This window comes from Streptopelia decaocto, assembly GCF_964273445.1.
Source record: "Streptopelia decaocto genome assembly, chromosome: 12".
Taxonomy (NCBI): Eukaryota; Metazoa; Chordata; class Aves; order Columbiformes; family Columbidae; genus Streptopelia; species Streptopelia decaocto.
In genome coordinates this window covers 14,388,302-14,407,262 of record NC_138667.1, presented here as the reverse complement: position 1 = coordinate 14,407,262, position 18,961 = coordinate 14,388,302, and the positions used below count along the sequence as shown (strand labels likewise).

The following is an 18,961-nucleotide window of genomic DNA, read 5'->3' as shown; positions in this document are numbered from 1 at the left end:
TTGGAATAAACAGCCACAGGATTTAATAAAAGGAAAGCAAAAATAAGCATTCAGGAACCCTATGGTATATCCGCTATACTCCATACCTGTGGGTTCCCACAAATAATTCTCTCTACAAAGCTGGCACGTGACATCAGGGGTGAGCTACATTTCTAAGTGACTTTTTACATGTCTATGTATCACAAGATTTATTTACTTACATCTCACAACTCAATACATCATGTTTAATAACAATTTGGTGACACATGCAATGTTATACATTCACATTGTTGTGTCTGAAGAAAAGATTACCAGATCGAGACAGTAGTAAAAGCTGCGAGATGTAGGAGGAATTCAGAGCCTAATCAAACTTGTGAAAATAAAAGTGTTGTTTTTCAAACTGGATCATCAATAAGTTGTTTTGTTAGGAAGAATTTCAGTATACCAAGTAAAACACTGAATTTCAATGAGCTTCCATTATCTCAATTTATCTATGAGCATCTCAAACTTGTTAATATTTCAAGGTTCATAGAATTCTGATTTATGATAAAATTAAATCATACTAAATCTAGAAGCGCATAAAATGGTCAGAAGCTTTGTGAACGGATTTGAATGGGAACAAAATCATATTGTTAGAGCAATGTTTAGAAATTAAGTCTCCTCTGGGCTACTCAGAGATGCACTAAAAGCAACAAAATAGATTTCATATTACAAGAAAAGTGAGAGGTATGGTTTGTTATTTTTTGTTTGTTTGTTTTTAATGCAATGATATAAACTCTGACAGCATCTCAATATTAGAAAAAAACAAATGACACCTTTTGGAGTTGAACACAACAGTTGAACTGTATCAAGGGAAAAAGCTTCAATGGTACTTTAAATAAATTCAGTGTTCTATCTAATACTGCTAGGCACAAATGGATAAAATCTCATACCAAGAAATGTCTTGTTTTATACCAGTATCCTGCAAATCTGAAACCATAACAGAGAGTGAATTTCTCTTGACGTATAGATTCTCGTTACTTCCTCTTGGAGATGAATACCTAGCAGGTTATTGATCTGCTTCTGAAGGACAGAGTGTTTATTATGTAGGAAACCACTGCTGGGCACAAGCGTGAGAAATTAATGATGGTTTTGTAAGTGTCCACACTGTGGTGCTGAAGCAGTGGGGCAACTGTCAATCTATATGATAAAGCATCCCAAAACTTCATAAAATCAGTGAAGTGAGGAAGCATTGATTTTTGAGCTAAGCAGGACTGGTGAGAGAGCAAGACTAAAAAGTTTACTGAAGTTAACACTTCTGCGTATATAATAGTTGCTTCATACTTGCGTGACTTTTTTTTTAAAACAACCAAACATACAGAAAGAATCCCTTATCACAATCAGCTTTCCAACAGTGAAAAATTTTTACCAAAATGTTAAAATGAATTCCACATACTGGTTTGTTCTTGTGCGCTGTTCAATCATGTCCTTCTTTCTCTCGTTAACATCATTGTTAGAAAAATTACCTATTCAACATGGATTCACTGCACTGTATTTCCAGTTACTTAATAATTCACTTATTGTAAGGAGGAAAACAAAATGCAAGCAAACATACTCATTCTTTTCTCAATGTCTAGGACAGAATGTATGAAAGTAGGTCCTGAGATTAAATTTTCTCAGACAAAAGCTGTGGCATTGTGCTTCCACTGAAACAGAGACAGTCACCTTCAGAGACGTGAATTCATGCTACAGAAATGAATCCCAATCACTCCATAATGCCAGAAATTCGTTAGTCAGGTTTTCTATTCAAAATTATGCACAGTAGCCTTATCAAAACTATATTAAAGTCAATGGAAGTTGTCATATATTCTTAGTATGGTATTATTAAGGAAAAAAAAAAAAAAAGGAAAAATCAATCAGTCACTAATCCTTTTTCAAATACTTTCTTCCTTGCATGCACCTTTACTAGTAACTATAAGTCTCCTCTTTGATTTTGATTTAGAAATGTATCCTGCTATGCCTATGGAGAGGAGAGATCACTTGAAGATTCAGCTTAAACCACCAAAAAGAGCCTGCTGTTACAAACAGAACCAATTGCACTTCTCTGAACTTTTTCCTATCAATCTGAAAACTGTAATTCAGTTTGCCTTTGACGAGCAGTTGTTTGTGTTTCCAGTACTTGGTGCACTGGCTTTGTTGAATCTGATAGAGTAAGCATGGGGAGGAGCCTAAAAATAAATAAATAAACAAATATATATATATATATATATATACACACACACACACGTCTATCTATCTAAAAAACCTCAGACAAATCCTCTTCTGAGTGGCACCCAACATATAACGAATTCAATTTTATCACAAGTGATGTGTGTAGCAGAGAGCTGGTATCGGATCTCTGAAGAGATTGTCGAATGGTTATAACATTGGGGAGATTCCTCTTCACCTTCTCAGAAAGGCAACTGTCAAAACCCTAGTTGGTATTTTAACTAGGCTGAGTTTGCATGTTCACCACCCTACAGGGTGGAGGACAAATTCCTGCAAATCCATTTTTACTATTTACTTTAGTTCCATTCAAAAATACATGAGAACAGAAAATTCTCCAGGTAAAAATTTTTTAGCTGATGTGGATGAAGAACGTGAATCTGGGTTAGATGCATCTGAGAGGACAGGTGGCCTAATGCGGTTTGAGAATCAACCAATAGCTGGGTGTTTTGCTACAAATGATCATTGCACTGTTTAAAGTCTCATTTCTACAAACTTAATAAACTACACCAAATAGAAGCGCTTTGACTCGGTCTTATGCATAGGTTTACTTCCTAAAAGCCCCCAATACTTACCAATAAGCAAACAGCATTTTTTTTTCATCTTCAAAACCATGAAAAAACACACAAAATTAAACCTGATTGTTACAAATTAGCGCCATTGTTACCTCTACTAGCATATTTAGATTATGAATATTATTTCGAGCTGTGTATATAAACCACATATGGGAAACTATTTCTCTTAAGAAATGTCTTTTCTCTTATCATCAAGTTTAATTTAATGAACTCTGAGCACAAACTTCTGTGAAGGATTATTGCGTGGAAAGTAAATCGTAAGATAAACCACAATATCTATCATATGATACACATGCAACAGAGTTTCCTCCTATTGATGCTGAAAAAAAATAAACAAACCACAACAACAATAAAAGCAGCTTTAGTCAAACTGAGGAAGAAAAGTGAAAGATACGCATTTGAAAGAATAGTCATGTTCTTAAAAGTATGATCACATTCTCCTACATGTGCATGATGAATATATTGAAGGAAAAGGCCTACCGTTCTCCTCATCTGACTTATTTTCGTTGTCGGAGTCGGTGAGCGTGAGCGCTGAGTTTTCACGACTTGACAGCCCGGAACTCCGCCTGGATTTGATCCCTCTGCCCCACAGCCGGATGGCGTGCTCCGGGGACATCCCGGCCTCCGTGTCCGAGTCAGCATCGGAGCCGGTGCTCAAGGAATAGCCTTGGTGGAGAATCCCTATGTCTGAGCAGTAGCCGCTTCGATGGGGAGAGGGCTCACAGATTCCTAGTTCTGCGAGGGTGAAGTTTGTTCCTAGAAGGGCAATTAAAAAACAAAATATAAAATGAAATTATCTAAAAGTGAGGGGATTTATTTTAAGTTTGAAAATAACACACCTTTTAAATTTCTCTTACCTATGCTGTATGCCAAGCCTTAGTAATGAATTAGATACAGACACCTCTTGTGCACAGAGCTAGTAAGACTTAACTAAAACATATCTAATAGTTTAAACGGTTGAAATACACAAAACAAAGGCAGGAAATGTCTCTAAATTTCAGGTGACTATTTTGGCCCTAAATAATTAATCATTTAGGAATGTGATTAATGTAAAGCCCATGACAAGTGCTAATGACATGGCCTGCTTTATTATGTATCAAAGCTTATATTTGTAGGAACAGGGCATGAGCTTTGAAGTTGAGCATTTGATTACTCAAAAAGATAATTTTTTTTTTCTCTTGTGAAGCCGATTTTCTCATACATGAATCTTCCACACAGACAGGATTTTTAATTCTGATTTTCATATCGCTTCCTATTCCATAGAAAATAAACACTTATTTGGGAAAACAGAGTTTACAGCTCAGGATCACTTGGAAGAATGCAAACTATCAGCAATGTAACAGGAAACCTTGTCACCAGTTTTGCACTATTACATTTGGTGAGATTAGTAGTTTGATGCCTGCTATAGAAATCAAGGTAAATCTCATAATCATTGTAATTGTTTTCTGCCTTTTTTTTTTTACCATATTCAAGAAGCCAGTGTGCACCGACACCAAATCAGGTGGTCACCACGTTTAAAGGCAAAACCTTCAGGAACAATGTCAAAACATGTGACCTTTAACTGTTAATAACGACTCCGTGGACAAAGTCTCATACATTTTTAAAGCACATGGAGTCCCCCAGGGCTTTCAGAAAGTAAAGACTTGCTGGATGATTTCTGCTTATGTATTTGTTTCCTATAGTAATGAAGAGGATGGTAAAAAAATATAGGGAAATATTCACTGGTCTCTCAGGCTTTCAAAGGTTTTCAAAAGCAAAGTGATTTTAGCATCATTACCTTGGGCTAAAACGAAGAACAAAGCCAGACTGAAGTCACTGGCAGTACAACTGTCAATTATTTCATTAATTTCGTAATTCACAGATAAATTAGATCTGTGGTCTGTGTTTCTAAAATGGTAGGTTTACTTTATCAAAAAGCAGTTTATATTTTCTCCCCTTCCTCTATATATTTACCAGAAAGAAGGTACACATTGGAAGTTCATGCACTAAATGAAAAACACACTTAAGTGTCTTCTATTAATAAAGATGATAAGTGAATTTTTTTAAGTACTACAATTTATTTCACAGGAAAGATCGAACAGTATTTAGTCCACCTGGTTCATCTATCTGCATCAGCCATATCCACTCTCGCGCCTCGCTGTTAATGCGGGATGTACGCACCCATCTACACAAAGTAAAACTGGGCCCTACCCAACATTTATTCCTAGAGCTTATCAGTTAAAGGAAGGTGAAAAACTTCTCCTCAAAGGCCGATCTCCATCTCTACCCAACGGTGGCACTGAGCGGGATGGCGGGAGGGGACGGGCACCGTGTCGCCCCCAGGCCCCCTGGGCACCAGCCAGCAGCAAGAGGGGACAGCAGGCACACAAGCGTCACCAAGGGATGCTTCTACAGAAATGAAGCGTCTAGTGGCAACGTTTCAAAGTAATATAAAAAGGCTGACATGAAAAAAGGCAGCTCTCTTTCATCGACACCAAATTAACCCGAACCCTCCTAGTTAGGAGGATATTTTAACCTGCCTTCTAATATTTACTGCCGTAATCAGAAATTTTGTGGTTTAGTCAAAAGCAATGAACTGAACAGTTCTAAAAATGAGCTTCTCAAGTGCACTTCAGTCTAGAGATCCTTTGCCTTTTTTTTTTCTTTGAATAAGTAAAGAGCTCCAGCATGACACTTAGATGAATCAGTTACTTTTAAAGAAAATGTAAATTTAATCATGTGCAATTTCAATAGAAGACGTAACAAAAATAGCTCGACTGATTGGTTTTGTTTTAACTGTACTAGCAAACTAACCTTAGATTCATTAAAAAAAAAGGTCAAAATCAACACAAAATGTAAAACATATAAAAAAAAAAATGGAGTGCTGAGGCCTACTAGCTCCATACCTTCTGACCTACACAGGTAAAGTGGATGTTGATGTGAGATACACATGGAAATTACCAAACCCATCATGAAAACGAAGTTTTTCAAGTTTGCTTGTTTGCTGGTGGCATAAATGTCTACAAATACACATCAATTATGAACGTATTAGTTTAATTAAGCTGTTTTACATAAACAGTCAAACACTTTAATGATATTCCGCGGATTTTAGCAGGCATTAGAAGCATAGATGATTCCACTCTGATTAGCATCCTGTATTGATGTCAAAATCTGGCTAAAAGCAATCTACAGATAAATTCTTACTTCATTTGTCCAAGGTAAATGGTAAAAGCACTTACAGTGGAAGGAAAACAGTATTTATAGAATTCATCCAGACATTTGAGTTTTATTACCTGGGAACATGGCACCTTCCAGAAATGTGGAGAAAAAGATTTGAAAACTGATGAAATTTCAAAAAATTTGAGAAGTGGATCAGATCAACTCAGGAAGACAAATGGAATCCATCCCTGAGCTCTGGAAGAGGATTTTCTATGCTGCTTCTCAGAAATCTCCTTACAGTCTTACAGAAAAAATCTCAAGCATCCTGACGATAGACATGAAATATTCTACAGATTTGCCTCTCTAGGAAAAACATGCTCTTCTCTGGTAGACTCTAAATTAGTTTTATTTATTTATATTATTTGAACATGTTCTATAAGAAAGCATACAATGGGAGAATAACTTATCCTTGGATACCCATGGAAAACCACAGAAAAAAATAGTTTGGAGATTTTTTCACATCTATATATATACAAAGATTTTATATAGATTTTACATAGATCATATATATATATATTATATCTAAATATATTTAAATATATATATATCACTCTCCCTGATATCTTCATAGCACTTAATTTACTGTAAAACCTGAGAAAAGGGAGACAGAAACACTATAGCTATGTTCTCTAGACCTTTTCTTGATCTACATCATATCCTCCTATGTGCCTCATTTCCCTACAATGAAAGTGCTCACATCTCTTCAATAACATATGAACTGTTTTCACTAATATAATATTCTCTTATTTGCTCAGCCATTGTTGCACATTAAGGTATTAATGGGATTAATGCACCACTCCTGTAAATTCAGATAGATGATAAATACAGTTCTGGATGCACAGAAATGATTGCTCCAAAATTAATAGCAGAAAGAATGCTATTATTACTTTGTGAATATAGTTTCATGAACAATGAAGAAATATCTAACTCATTTCATACGTGCTCATCCTGGCAGAATATTCCATCTGGGATCACCCAGAGCAGAGCAGCCGTCCTTGTCCCCAGGAGCGACTAGAGCACCTCTGAGCTGGAGCAAGGAGACACAGCCACAGCCTGGCCTGGGGTGAAGATTTAGGGTCTCCTTTAAGAAGTATCTTTCTTACAGCTCTTCATGTGATTAGGAGATCAAGCACATCAAGACCTCCTAGAAGAAAAGAGAAGGAAGGAGGGCAGCAGTGCCTGTTGCTTGCCATACCTCTGGAATATAAACTGTGTTAAGTATTCACAGAGAGAAATCTGGTCCATGAGCTAAAATGTGCTACTAGCAGTAGCAGTCAAAGCAGATGGATGGCTTCGTACAGTGCTACACAGCATATTCTATCTCTAGGGCTTGCATGGAGTTGAGAATAACTGCATTATACTGAAACTTCACTTGCAAAGCAGGACTGAAATGTGCAGGCAGAATCCATTCTTGCATATTCAAAAACTTAAGAGCGTTTTCCTTCAGATTCATGTGGCATCTACTACATAAATAACACTAGGACCCTATTGGTGGAAAATAAACCTCTTTCTCTCAGAGAACACACCACAAAAAAAAAAAAAAAGAAAGAAAGAGTCAAACGGTTTTTGCTTTTCCATATGCAACAGAGCTTGCTGGCCTTCAGCCCCAGTCCTTTCATCCCCACCTGCAGAAATCACCAGACCACTTGCATTAAAGAAAAGCAGTTAATATTAGCAGCTCCCTTGAAGTGTATGTAATCTCTCATACAAAAATAGACCAGTAGATGCTAGTTTAGAAGTGTAATATAATGTTATATACTTGATCATCATCACCCATAATCTACATGCTGTGAATAGTCTCTTGATACAGTAGAAAAGATGTTTTGTCTTCAATTAATACATTACTTTTATTATCTTTGGAGCACTTTTCCTTTTACAGAAATATACTACTTAGGTTATTTAGTATATAAATGCTTACTAAAAGTGCGTTTAATGCAATGATGTACAGTTCTACTCATTACTCTCAGCTAGGATAAAAAGCATTACCCTATAAGCAAAGGTTATTTTCCCCCAACCTCTAGGCAGAGGCCTCATTTGGGAAACTACAAATTGCAGGAATTGCCCTTCTGAAGATCAATCTGCTCCAGCTGTGATCGCTACAAGATGCCTCAGAGGAAGATCTCTGAAACCAGGAGCACACAGATTTGCCTTCAACACTACATCAGCAGTTCTGAACTGAGCAAAGTCTAAAATCAAAAGGATAAATATGACTTACATTTTTTGCTACTATAATCAATTACAAGCAGTAAGTACAGTAAGAATACATTTAAGACAGTCCGTCCTTTCACAGATTTCGGTTATGTTCATAGCTACGATGATTTTTGCTGGCAAGAGTACCACAGTTCAGCTCCAATCTGTGGCATATAAGAGGTCGTTCTTTTTATGAAACTCCCGATGCACACTTATTTTTCTCAATTCTTTATGCATTCATTTTTTATAATGACAGGGAGAACAGATGATTACAGTGTTGTTTTGGTTTTTATCCACTTCTTGCACAAATTTTTAACATTTACCATTTTGACTTGTCTTCCTTATCTGATAAACAAAACAACTGCCATCTTTTTAATACACCTTTGTATTTCGACTGTTTCAATACTATTCTTTTCCTGTGGTTAAAGATCCTGTTCTACAATTGATGTAAGTCTTTTCTTTTGTGAATGTCCCGCTCTCACTCTCCCCCTGCCCTGATATGTCATTCTACATCACTATAAAATACACTGCAGTAGTACAGTATTACATATCAGTAGAATCTTTTCTGTGCAACATACAGGATCTTTAACCACACAATCACAATGAATAGCTTCTGTGGCAAATGTAATATTAGCATGAAACATGCCTGGAAAATTCTCTCTCTTAACATCATTGATATTACAACTGCAATATTCCATTCCTGAAGACAGCACAAATCCACAAAGCAAAGCACAAGGTAAAGATCAGCTCTTCTTTCGCTGTGATCCCTCCAAGCAGAGGAACCTCCCTGGCTCAGGAGACCAGGTAAGAACAAGGAGACACCAGAGACAACCTACAGCAGGGACACGGGCCAGCTTTCCTCTCCTTTACAATATTCACAAATGTTATTGTATAAACCGAACCATCCCCCTGAACTTCCCTAACATCCCTATTTCCTAACTCTTTATCCATTTTTGCCTAATAATAGTCCTCTGGTAGCATGGGGATGGGGAAGTATCAGCTCCTGTGGAGCAAACTCTCCCCTGATCAACCACTAAAAATACCAGAGAACAGATTCTTTAGAAATTAGAAAATAACAATAATGAACAAGCGGTAGCATGTTCTACAGTTCTGAAATCTGTAGCTGGGGTTAACAACAGCAGGGCTTCCCACACGTTTGTTACTACCTACTAAGAAGATTCGCAGATGACATGTTTTAATTTATTAAATTCCAGATACTGCAAGTCAGGAAAGCTAAACATTTTATAAATAAGCAAATGTGAACTTCAATCACTTAATGATGATAAATCCTACTTTGATAGAGCACATTTGTGACTAAGGAACCAGGAAATGCTTTATAGATGTTAGTGAGAAATATGAGAATACACAGAGGTCTCTGATGTGCCATCGCCCAGCCCGCACGTGTGCACATACATACACCCTTCACCTCCATAATCATTACTGCAATATAGAATATATACTGAGACTGAAATAGTGTTACAAATACTAACACAGTAGTATGCAGACAGCACTTCTTAAATTTCAACAGAAACACAACAATTTCCTTAAAAGTGAAACGCTGGCAGCCTCGGTCCCTTCTGCAGCACAGACTAGAAGCAGCAAAGAGAAATCCTATACACACTTCACAACACGTGGTGTGAATTTGAAATATATTTTCCAGCTTCTCTCATCAATGACAGCAAAATCCTTTAATTGTCTTTTTTATAATCCTCTTTCTGCCTTCCTTCTTTCTGACTCCAAGATCCCAAGCCTAATACCAGGATACAGATGTTTCTCTTTTTGACAATAAATCTGTTGACAGTATTAATACAGTAGATTCATATCCACTTAAAAAAATTATAAGGTTCATAAAACCAGGCATCTAATGAGATTTCACTCTAGCTCACAATATTATACAATCTTCAGTTATGCGATCATACTCATCGTACATTTTTCAGTAAAATTTCCTCCTTTGGTGAAGTGGTGACTGTGGAGCTACTATCCTTTTTTTTTTTTTTTAACCTGCCTCATTAAGTCTTTACATTCCAAATAGGGAATACAGTATTTTTAATTACTTCATACACATTCTCTACAGTTGTGCTGTGTCTCAAACACTGCTTCACTTATCTCCATGTCCTCGTGAGGTGAGATTTATCATCCCTATTTTATAGCTCTTGAACTAAGGGTGAACAGAAAAGCCTCTTTCCAGAGCACACACTAATTTTGGCAGAATAAGTATAATGTAAAAATTATATTTCTGGCATTACCTTATGGTGATGAACTTACTTTAATGATATGTTAGTTTATGACAAAGTATACATTTATTGTTTTCTCCTGAAATGTTTATGTTGATTAAGGACAAAATCAGTTTTGGGAGGACAAGAGGATGGAGCTATTTATTATTTAGTATCTACCCAACACAGCCCAGGTTAAAATGTAACTCTTCAGGTTAATGTTTTACTCAAAAAAAAAAAAAAAAAAAGACACAGAATTATTCTCAAATTGCTTTTTCATGTTAAACAACCTGCTCAACACCTGCTGACATCTCCTGTCACACCAGCATAGTATTTTCCTATGAAGGAATGACAAATACAGCTTCATGGAAAATGTAAACTTCAAAGAGGAATCAGTAAAGACAGTGTAAGGAGACAATGAAGTGCTATCACAACAGAGGGGAGGTAGCATTTAGTATCTGTGTTGACTATCCACATTTGCAATGCACAGTTAGGCTTACGGGGCACAAAGAAATACAATAATTAGACTATAGTACCCACATAAGATAAAAATCTCAGTTTTCACCACTAAAACCCAAATCATTTGCATTCTAGTCTAGCTCATGAAGATGTTAGTCTTCTGTTGTAAAACCATTTTAGTCATGTCAGAAAAGGACAGCAAGTCCTCCTTGTTCTCCAGAAAAAAACCCTCAGCTGACCATATATAGATATGAGTACTTTTGGCTAAAATCACTGTACAGTTACTAATCTTCATTGATACACACATCTGAGTTCCATTATTAAGAAAGATTTCTGTGAAAATCTGTAGGAAACTACCAGGGGATAAATTAGCTGGTGATAATTTGTTGAATTTATGAAAAGCCTTTTCTTATTTTTATACTGTCAAATCAAGATTTAAAAAGCAGTACAAAAATAAACCACTGTTCACAATTTGATAAATAAACTGTGCTCTCGAGAAACAGTGGAAGTCACAGGTAATAAGCCTTCATACCTTCATAACTGTTTAATTGGGAACCCTCGAAAAACCTGAATCAACTGTCATCACAGATGAAATCTTAATTGTTTTCTTTTATTCCTTGCTTCACAAGTTGGGAACATGGATACTTTATATTTTATGAAGGTCCTCAGGCACATTTAAAGATTTCTTAGCACTAGAAGCTGTCAGCTGTTTAGTCACAAGGTGCTTCTTCACTTTAAACATCATGTCACCTAGAAATAATGGTAATGTAAATTGTATCCTGTACAGTAGAATAAAAGACATTTAAACTATCATTCGATTCAGAACTGCTGTGTTTACATTCTGAATGACATTGCACATACCAGGTTTTAGAAATATCAGAGATGCCAGCCTTTAACTTCGCATTTCTGATCCTGCCAGGAGGACAATCAGTAGACCAACATGAATGACTTTGAGGACTGATAAAGGAATACATCTAACATGGAAAGGAGTTTCCCAAAATATTCAAACTATTTCAATGTAGCACCATATGAATTAAAAAAGCATAATGAACAAATCCATCTATACTTCATGTCAAACTTAAAGAATAATGACATGAAAATCATTTGAACACTAGAATTTGGAAGAAAAAGTTACATACGTTATAATAAGCTATCAAGGAAAAAACATTAAGCTTTTTGAGACAGTATACCTACAAAGAAACAGCCACAGCCACATTTTATTTTATTCATCACTTGTGTTCATTTTATGAAGAGATCAGGAAACATCTTTATTTATTTGATTGAATTAAAAATTGCTTTCAGCTTTTCGTTTTTAATCCTAGTAAAATAATTAGTTATTTTCACGGCCAGTCAGTTGTGGTATTATAAATGGAACAGTTGGCATCAATTCAGACTACTACTGGTCCTGAACTTTGCTACAGACGAAATATACACCCTCAATACAGGATTTCTTTTATCTACCGATGACTGTAATTAGGAGCCTGCACACACAGGGGCACGCACTGCAGCTGGGCACGTCCTGGCCCTTCTGGGCTGGACAGTGGCCGCCCCGTGACAGGCAGCAGCCCAGCAGATCCAGCGGTTCCACAGCTGGGACCGTTGGCCTCATGAGGCTTCTGCGGAGCAAAGCAACCAAGCAATTTGACCTCCCTCTGTGCATCTCTTTGCTTTCCCTGCAGTGGTGCTCTCCACGCTCACAAAACAAGCTGCTATTCTGATTCCCTTTTGGCTGCTCACTGTATACCCAAATGCAACATCTTCCTTTTAGCCCGTTGTATCTGTGCCGCAGTCCTGGGGGTACGTGCTGCTCCCACAGGCTCTTCGTACCCCAGGCGCACAGCTCTGCTTGGACAATGCAGCCAACCTGTTTCTCTATTTCATCTACAGTTCTGTCAGTTCCAGTGGTTTAGAATTTCAGTTCCAGTGTTTTAATTTTAATATAGATCATTTTTCCCTCATTCTTCTACTTCAATGAACAGAAGTGAAGATCTGTGGTATGTGCCAATAAATGGCTTATAGATTATGGTTTTTTTTTCTAAATTTCTGCTGTTTGAATCTATGTATTTGTTTTTATAAAACTCCATTTTAACAATAGGGACAAATGTTGCCCTGACCTTGTTCTTTCCCTTTCTTTTTTTTTTTTTTTTTGAAGGACTGCTGGCAATGACTTTAATTTGGTAAATAACAGAATGGAAATGCAAACATGCCAAGCAGAAAGTAAAAGCTCCAACCACCACTTCAGCATTGATCCTCTGAAGAGGCAACATCAAGATACCTCAACTAAAACTATGATTTTGTCAAATCTTTTATGTGTGGGAAAATGTTTACCTTGATTTTTAAAAACTGATTTTAAAAAACTGATTTTGTCCTACTAGGTCAACTATTCTGCACAACAACCAGTTGTAATAATAATAATAAAAATACTGTCTAGTCCTTCTTTATTGCTTAGATTTGTTATTAAGAATCTTCAGTCTAAAACCAAAATCATATTGAGGCACTACTATGTGGAGATAACACAGTACATACTACAAACAGAGCAGACCAAATGTAGTTCATTTGGAAGAGTTACTGTGCAGGATCTGTTCTCTGACTATTTTTAACACACACGTCATCTTACTTTGTAAGTGCCTTTACTTGCTTCATAAGTACCTTGCAGATCAGGTGAAATTACAAATTCATATCTCACTGATAAAGGTCAAGTATACCTCAGTATCATTTGATTCCACTATTTATCTATTTATTATTATTTACTTTGCAGACTCCAATTATAGAATTCTGTGGATTTAACAAGAGGGAGACTAGACTGGGTTTTTCATCAATCCCCACACTAGTTCAACACTTTTTAACCTACCAACCATTTGCAAAGCAGCATTTTAGGCTAGTTCATGTATTTTCTTTTTGGCTACACAGGAGTCACAGGTGGTCTTCAACCTAAAACTGGGTTTGTTTTTAAATGGAGTACAGAGTAGGTAAGGACTGCACTGAAGACCAGAGATGGGAAAGGAAAATCTCTCGTGCTGACAGGACACCTGGGACGAGAGAGCTTGCCCATTCTGCTCAGTTCGCTTTTCCGTTCTGTGACTAGTGACAGAAATGCTGTGGCTGTGTGGGGCTTGCACAGCTCTTGCCTGTGGCCTTTCAGGCACTGTCCTATCTGAAAAAAACTGTTTTCTTAACTACCGGTATGATAGAGCACAGAAGTTAAGCTGGCCAGCAGCTTCACATGGCTTAAGCTACCATGACAGGCTCTGGATACTTCACAGATTTATCCACTGCTTTCAGACTGATGAACCTCTGATTCAGCTAAGCATATTAAAACTCGCCAGCACATCTATTTAAATTTCAGATTTGTGGTTCTCAAAGGCATTTGGTGGCTCCATTTCCTTCTTTATCATCTCTTTAATGACTTCAGAACAGGGAACAGACATACATACTGGAAAACTACCCTATATTTAAGTTCTCCTACAACTTGTTTTTGTCATGAAAACCAAACAGCAGATACTTTATAGCACTTCTTTTTTTATACCTTTATTCTTTTTTAAAAAAACAAAACCAAAAACAATGGGAACTTGGCAAACAATGCACATAGGTTATATAATCAAGCAGAAAGGCATTTCACCCTTAAATGGGAAAGCCAAAAGAAAGAACCTGTCAACCCAAAATAGTGAGCAAACCATAAGTTTCCAATGATTTCTGATGTGGAAAGTCCAAAGACAAATCTATACCCAGACAATCAGAAGTGTACAGTACTGATCAGCTAGCTGGGGTCCTCTAAGTCAGTGTAGTGATAACCTGAAGAAGTTCAAAATGGGAGACTCATAAATCAAGTCATTAAAAGTCAACTGTGTTCTCTGTAGAGCAGAATCATATATATATATATATATATATATATATATATATATATATATATATATATATATATATATATATTTTTTTTTTTTTTAAAAAAAAACCCCAAGAAATTATCTGCACAAAATCATAAAATGGAATGAAAGATGGCCTGGTAAAAATCAAGCACTGAACAAATTATATTTCTATTGTTTCTTTTTAAAATTATAATAGCTAAGAATATGGCTGAAAATGAGCTCTAATGTGAAGTTGCTTTTAAAATTAAATGCAGGTGAACACGCACAGACACCATGTAGCACACATCCTCCGGAACCACTCACCCAGGGAGTGGTTCCGGAGAACCAGAACCAGTAAAACCTGACCAGAACCACCAGAACCAGTAAAACCTGACTTCAGAGAGCTGGTGGTAGAAAATCTGTGATCTGAAACAATGATCACCAGGCATTTGCTCTCATCCAGCTAATCCATGGGAGCTATGTTAAAATGAGAAAAAAACACCATCATTTTGTTTCCACTTTACCTAAAATTTTGGCTTTTTATCTCTGACCTATTTAAAAATTCCTGCCTCTTCAGAGCTCCACTGCAGACACAGCACACGGCAAATGGGCAATACTGCTGCAAATTTGTTTCCATTGCAAGCTGATGCCACTGCTATTCTTTTATCAGCATTTAACACTTCTGTTATCAGCAAATTGCCCTTTTTGGAGGGGGGGGAAAGAACCCTACAGAAGCCTGTTTTTATGAATGCCTAGAGCCTTCAAAATTAACAGTGAGAATTTTGTGGTCAATGTACACTCCTCTCTTAAAAGCAGATGTGGCACTGTATAGTTTTGGTATTAAGTACTGTCAAGCTTCCTTTCAAGCAAAGAACTATTTATCTACTTAACACAGAACATAGCCAACTTTTGTAAGTTTCATATATTACATTTATTTCAAAATGCTTGGCATTATTAATCCTTTTTATATTGTTAATATAAAGATTCTGCTTCAAAACCTCAAAAACCCAGAAAGTTTATTTTTTCCTCTTCTTTTTGCATTGCATGCACTGATGAACTAGCCTGCTCAGCAAGCATTTAACAGATTAGACACTTGAACATGGTTTCAGGCAATGCTCTCTCATGTTTCTGCGTATTGCCTGATAAACACTTCAAAGTAAACCGCTCATAAATATGAAATGAAAAGCCGAGAAGTCGTTATGCACAGCTTTGAGATACAAATCTCTTTATTCCCCTCTGAAGTGGAATTTGATTGACATAATGAGTCATAGATCCTGTCCAGGGACACAGTGCCTTATCCCCTTTTCCTCAGGAGACAGGGAGTCTTTAAAGAAATCCACTTCAGAACTTTCTGATAGACAGCTACAGAAAAGTTGAACACTACACTAATTTATTATTTCATATTAATACCTACTTTAACAACTATGACATCTGTCAAAGACTGACTCCAAAGTCACAAACAGGCCCCAGCATCTAAACCTTTTAAAGGAGGCCAAAGCCGAGATGTATATTTTATCTAGTTAACACAGACACGGTGATGCAGGCCTTGGATGGGCAAACCAAGGGAGACTCCTGGAGCCAGAACAGCCCTTGCTGAGAGGAGACCTGCACAGCCCTGGGGAGGAACACAGGAGTAACCGCTCCATTCCACACACACACAACAGCTGACACTTCATGGAGAAACAGGTGAGCCATTGTGGCTTGGGCTGGTCCAGCACCGAGCCCCACATCTTCCCTCTGATGTTCGCACGAGCAGCTCCTGATCGTGAAACCACCTCTCATGCATTCGCAGCACAGACCCCTCTACGGCCCGGCTCGACCTGCAAGACAGGTCTCATCTTAGCACAGGGGGAGAAGGAAAAAGGGTGGAGAAGGGACAAGGTGGCCAGGGGATGCTGCCACCCCAAGAAAATCCACATTGCCGCAATTCTCAGTAGAAGGCACATTTATCAGGGACAGACCCCTATAATAATTTCCTACACCTCAGAGGTCTATGCTGTGAAGGAGATTAAGACTTTCACACGAGAAGGAGCAGTTAAAATAATCTAGTCTGAAAAACCTCTGAAATGCTAATTTAGATACTGCTGTTAATAAATGATACCCATATGAAAACGACCAAACCTACAGCATGTGTAATTGTTGGCCATTGCTATTCCACAAAATGTCTGTTCCACAAACAGTCAAGCTTTAAGCCACCACAGTGAAACTGCTAATCAGTAGCACTATAAACAAAATTATGGTGTAATAAATTGCTACTCTACAATGTTACATTCACAACCTGCATTTGTAGCAGTGTCTAGAATGAATCCAGCAAATATCTGCCTAAATTGAGATGGAAATTCTGGCATTTTATTTGCTAGCCATACTGTATGCACTAAATTATACATTGTTACAGGCTCTTTGTTAGCTGTTATTCCCTATCAAATAACAATACATAACACGTAGAAGAGCCACCACTCACAACTTCAATTTCTTTTGTTGATGACAGTACTATTATTAACATTAGACACAAGCCATTCACGTAATTTATACAATAACACATACATCATAAAGATTTAAAAAGCAACAGTAAAAAATAAGCTTCATTTGTGGTGTTCAAAATGTGCTAAAAATTCCTTTATTGGCAAAATAAAAGTAAAGACTAATATATATATAAAAGCATACAGTGAAACAAGGAAATGGTGAGAAGACTAAATATTAAAAGAAATTAATTCATACTACACGTAAATAATGAAACATTCAAGCCTAGTTTTGTGGCAAAACGCTGAAAGCGAGATTTAGAAGCTTAAGATAATGAAAAAGCCACGATGTGGTCTCGCCATCCATGTACAAAGATCACTGCTGCCTCTTCTCAGTCCGCACTGACTGGGATTACAAAGACATTATTTTTCCCTCTGAAACATTTATTGCTAAAAATTTTACTGCTGTTCCTTATTGTCTGCAAATTGCAAACACATGTTGACTCTGCCCTATACATTGTGAGCGCTCTTCCTTCTCTGGTGTGTATGATCATTCACATCTTAAAAGTCAGTCTGCACAGGCTTTTCTAATCGCTAGTAAGTAATATATATTTACATCAAAATACAAATACATGAGTTGCAACAAATACTGAGCAAAACGGGGAAGTGCTGAAAAAGCCAAGAACAAAATCCAAGTTTATGGCTATAAACAGGCATTCTCCAGTTATGCAATTTTCAATCATGGATTGCCCTTTCTATGTAAATTAAAAGTCTTTGGCCCTAATTGCAACTGTTTGTAACTATTGTGAATATTTGTAAGGAATCATTATCATGCATACAACTAAGGAATTACGGGCATGCATTTTGGTACATATCTGAAAATACTGTCATGCACAATCATTAATTTTAACACGTATTATTTCAGTGTACTGTTGATAGATTGCCACACTAAAAGGCAAATGAGGCATCTAAAATAGTCTGAATTCCTGAAAGTCTTCTAAAGACATTCTATGGCACTCACAATTAATATGTAATTTAATTAACCTTAGACATATGAGTAAAACTAGATACTTCAAAAAAGAACCAGACCCTAAAATGAACAATCCTTTTTGATAATAACTATGTTCGAAATAAAGTGTATTTCTATAAACTAATGTTATTTTAAGAGCGTATACTTCTGTTACTGAGCTTCCATCACAAGATGTGAAATATCTGGATAGGGCTTCAAGCAGCATTAGGTATTCTGCTGAGGTCCAAAAAGCACAGCTGTCAGTCACAGCCCGGGCTCTGTCAGTCACTTCAGCCCCGCCAAGCCCAGTTGTCTCCAGGATAAGTGCTCCTCCGAGAGCTGCAGTTGCTGCTTGACCTACAGCTGAACGGCAAGTGCTTCGCTCACTAGATCTATTAGCCCTTTGACTTCATTTATTCACTAGCTAATAAAAATACATTGCTGAAGTGAGTGATTAATTCAATTTCTTTAGAGAGAGTGCTAAATTCTTGAAGCCTCTAAGTATGACTATCCACAGAGGCCCCAAAACATTCATATAATTAGTTATTAATTATGGAATTGCAGTTAGAAATCTGGTAAGAGCCACTAAGTTGTTGGGGTTTTTTTTGTTTGTTTGTTTGTTTTTTTTTTTTTCTTTTCATCTTCCATCCAAGAATACTATTTCCTTCCAGCACCATAGCTTCATTTCACATAGACACTAAAACAACTATCATCTCTATCTATTTTTATCTGGTTATCGCTGGAAGCCTGTTCAACAAATCATCATCTTTCAGTTTCTTGTCCATGCCTT

General features: G+C 36.9%; 1 protein-coding gene across 1 annotated transcript in view; it reads right to left on the bottom strand.

Annotated features, from left to right (window-relative positions):
- Window positions 1-18,961, bottom strand: part of TENM2 (teneurin transmembrane protein 2) — a gene marked incomplete at its 5' end in the record, with an annotated part of 567,758 nt that overhangs the window by 447,765 nt on the left and 101,032 nt on the right. Inside the window, one exon of the mRNA XM_082064051.1 lies at window positions 3,279-3,554. Coding sequence (XP_081920177.1) covers window positions 3,279-3,554 — 276 coding nt within the window. The remainder of the gene's footprint in view (window positions 1-3,278; window positions 3,555-18,961) is intronic.